The following is a 2419-nucleotide window of genomic DNA, read 5'->3' on the forward strand; positions in this document are numbered from 1 at the left end:
ATAAAGTGGGGGGGCTCTTCCTGAAGTCCACTGTCATCTCCACTGTTTTGAGTATGTTCAGCTCCAGGATGTTGCAGCTACACCACAGGATCAGCTGCTCAACCGCTCAGTGATACAAAGGCTTAAAGTATAATACCCTGTATCCTCCTGACTCATGCAAAACGAGCTTAACCGCAGCTGATTGTTTGGAGATGAAAACTGGGCAAAAGGTCATTTCTCAGGAACAGAACTACACCAGTCAGAGGCTTGCTGGGCAGAAAATGTGTTTGAAATCTCCTGTGGTCTCAGAGCAAGGCCAGCCCACAGTTTCTGTCACTTCCCTCGCTGGCCTCATTATATATGTGGCACCAGTGAAATGTGCTGCAGGAAATGATCTCATGTTTTTTTGCATTTGTTGCTTACTGCATTTACACGTAGCTAAGAAAAGCTTATAATCGTGATGATTGAAGGAACATGTTTGCATAGCTCCATGCAGTACAAAGCAGTTTGCTTCAGATACATGGACCTAAAGGCCGAGAAAACAAAGAAAAACAACAAAAACAAGAGAGCAGGAGTAACCAAGGCTGCCATCGCTGTCGGCACCATCTATAATAATCATGTTGATGTCACACAACAGCCTTATCATTCTAGTTTACATGTGATTTTACATGTGTGTTGTATTGTGTAGGGCGAGGAGGAGGTGGAGGAGACACCAGCAGAGATTCTGTACCTCGGTATGCTTCCCAATCTTTCTCAGTACGTGGTGAGTGGCTCACAATGTACTTCTGTGTTTCAATATGGCCACAAAATAGTACAAGGAATTTTCCATAATCCTCCCTCACTGTGTTTTTTATCCAGTAAAACAGAGTAAATGGGCAGAATCTAAAATTTAGGTTGGAAACAAATCTTATCTATAGATACTTTTAGATAAGTACAGGTATCAGTTTTGCACTTTTCAGTAGCTATAAACCTTTGTCTGAACATGCGATATCTCGCAGAGCATTGTAGAGAGTTCAAGGAAGCTGCTTTGTGTGCTTTGTCAGATTGCCCTCCTGAAGCTTCTGCTGGCTGCAGCTCCAACATCCAAAGCCAAAACTGACTCTATCAACATCCTGGCTGATGTGCTGCCTGAGGAAATGCCGTATGTATTGTGGAAGGACTGTTGCTGTACTTGAAAATTTTTTTTTTTAACCAGATGTGATGTGCTTATGCAGCTCCAGGCATCTACAGCCACATTTACATCAGTATGCTGTCAGTTCCACCACTATTTATTATTATTTACAAGTGCTGTTTGTTGAGCATCTTCACACTTTAGCTGCAAGTTCAACTAACTCCAACAATCCACTTTTATACAAACAAAAGCAGGTAAAGTTGACTTTTTATAGCATTTTTCTCTTGGCTGATGGAATACTATTAGAAAAACACATTTACTGTACTGTGGGTGTGTTTGGTTTGCAGGATGCCCCTGGTTTAGAATAGCTGACACTCAGCCAGTGAGCTGAAGGATTTTCCCCCAATTCAAAAAATTCACAATCCTGTCTGACACTTTCATGGCTGAAATCCATGCTTTTCTGGCTGGGTTTGAAATTGTACACTGGCTGGAAATACCTCATTAAATGACTAATCAGAATATTAGATTATTTTCATAGGAGACTGAACAAGCTATCTCATAATGGTTATGTTTTTCTTTTATGGTGACAAAGTTGTATTATTATTAGACACTTTGGATCCTTACAGTTTTATGTATGCCTTCTCTAGTATCACAGTCCTTCAGAGCATGAAGTTAGGAATTGATGTGAACCGTCACAAGGAAATCATCGTCAAAGCCATCTCTGCTCTGCTGCTGCTGCTCCTAAAGCACTTCAAACTCAACCATATCTATCAGGTTATCTCACATACACATACACGCATATACTCATAGTTCTCTCACAAAGCCTTATCACGTTATCATCTTTCTCTTTTCTTACCTTTTTCTTATTTGTCCATCTTGTCTCCATCTGTGCGCCTGGCTCATTAGGCATATTGTGCTTATTATCTTGTTCAGCAGTTCTTTGGTTCAGTGGGATATATCCTGTTGCTAGTTAGGAAAATTCCTTCACATACTGGCTTAAAAACTGAGTGATTTGTACCATCACAGTGGTAGTGCCCTCTGCTGCCACAAAAGGAAATTACATGTAGACACATTAGCAGAATGTAGCTCTAGTGGGAAGTCATATGTATTAGACTTGTACATTATTAGATAACTTTACAAACACTGTATTATACCAGCTGTTTTTAGGGATAAATTGGTGCGTTATGGAACACATTGTGGAGAATCCAGGACAAAATACAGCACACTGTAAACAACCACAGTCAATAAAATACTGAAATATGAGCTCATGATTCAGCAGATTCTATTTTTAATCTTTGCACAGCTTCTTGGATGAGAAGAAGGATTTAT

At 40.1% G+C, this 2419-nt stretch overlaps 1 protein-coding gene across 4 annotated transcripts in view; it reads left to right on the forward strand.

Annotated features, from left to right (window-relative positions):
• Positions 1-2419, forward strand: part of strip2 (striatin interacting protein 2) — a 29202-nt gene that overhangs the window by 22533 nt on the left and 4250 nt on the right. For all 4 annotated transcript variants that reach the window (XM_020619184.1, XM_020619185.1, XM_020619187.1 and 1 more), the window contains 3 exons: positions 668-742; positions 1023-1120; positions 1738-1864. In XM_020619184.1, coding sequence (XP_020474840.1) covers positions 668-742; positions 1023-1120; positions 1738-1864 — 300 coding nt within the window. The remainder of the gene's footprint in view (positions 1-667; positions 743-1022; positions 1121-1737; positions 1865-2419) is intronic.

Source organism: Monopterus albus, unplaced genomic scaffold (genome assembly GCF_001952655.1).
Source record: "Monopterus albus unplaced genomic scaffold, M_albus_1.0 scaffold216.1, whole genome shotgun sequence".
Classification (NCBI taxonomy): Eukaryota; Metazoa; Chordata; class Actinopteri; order Synbranchiformes; family Synbranchidae; genus Monopterus; species Monopterus albus.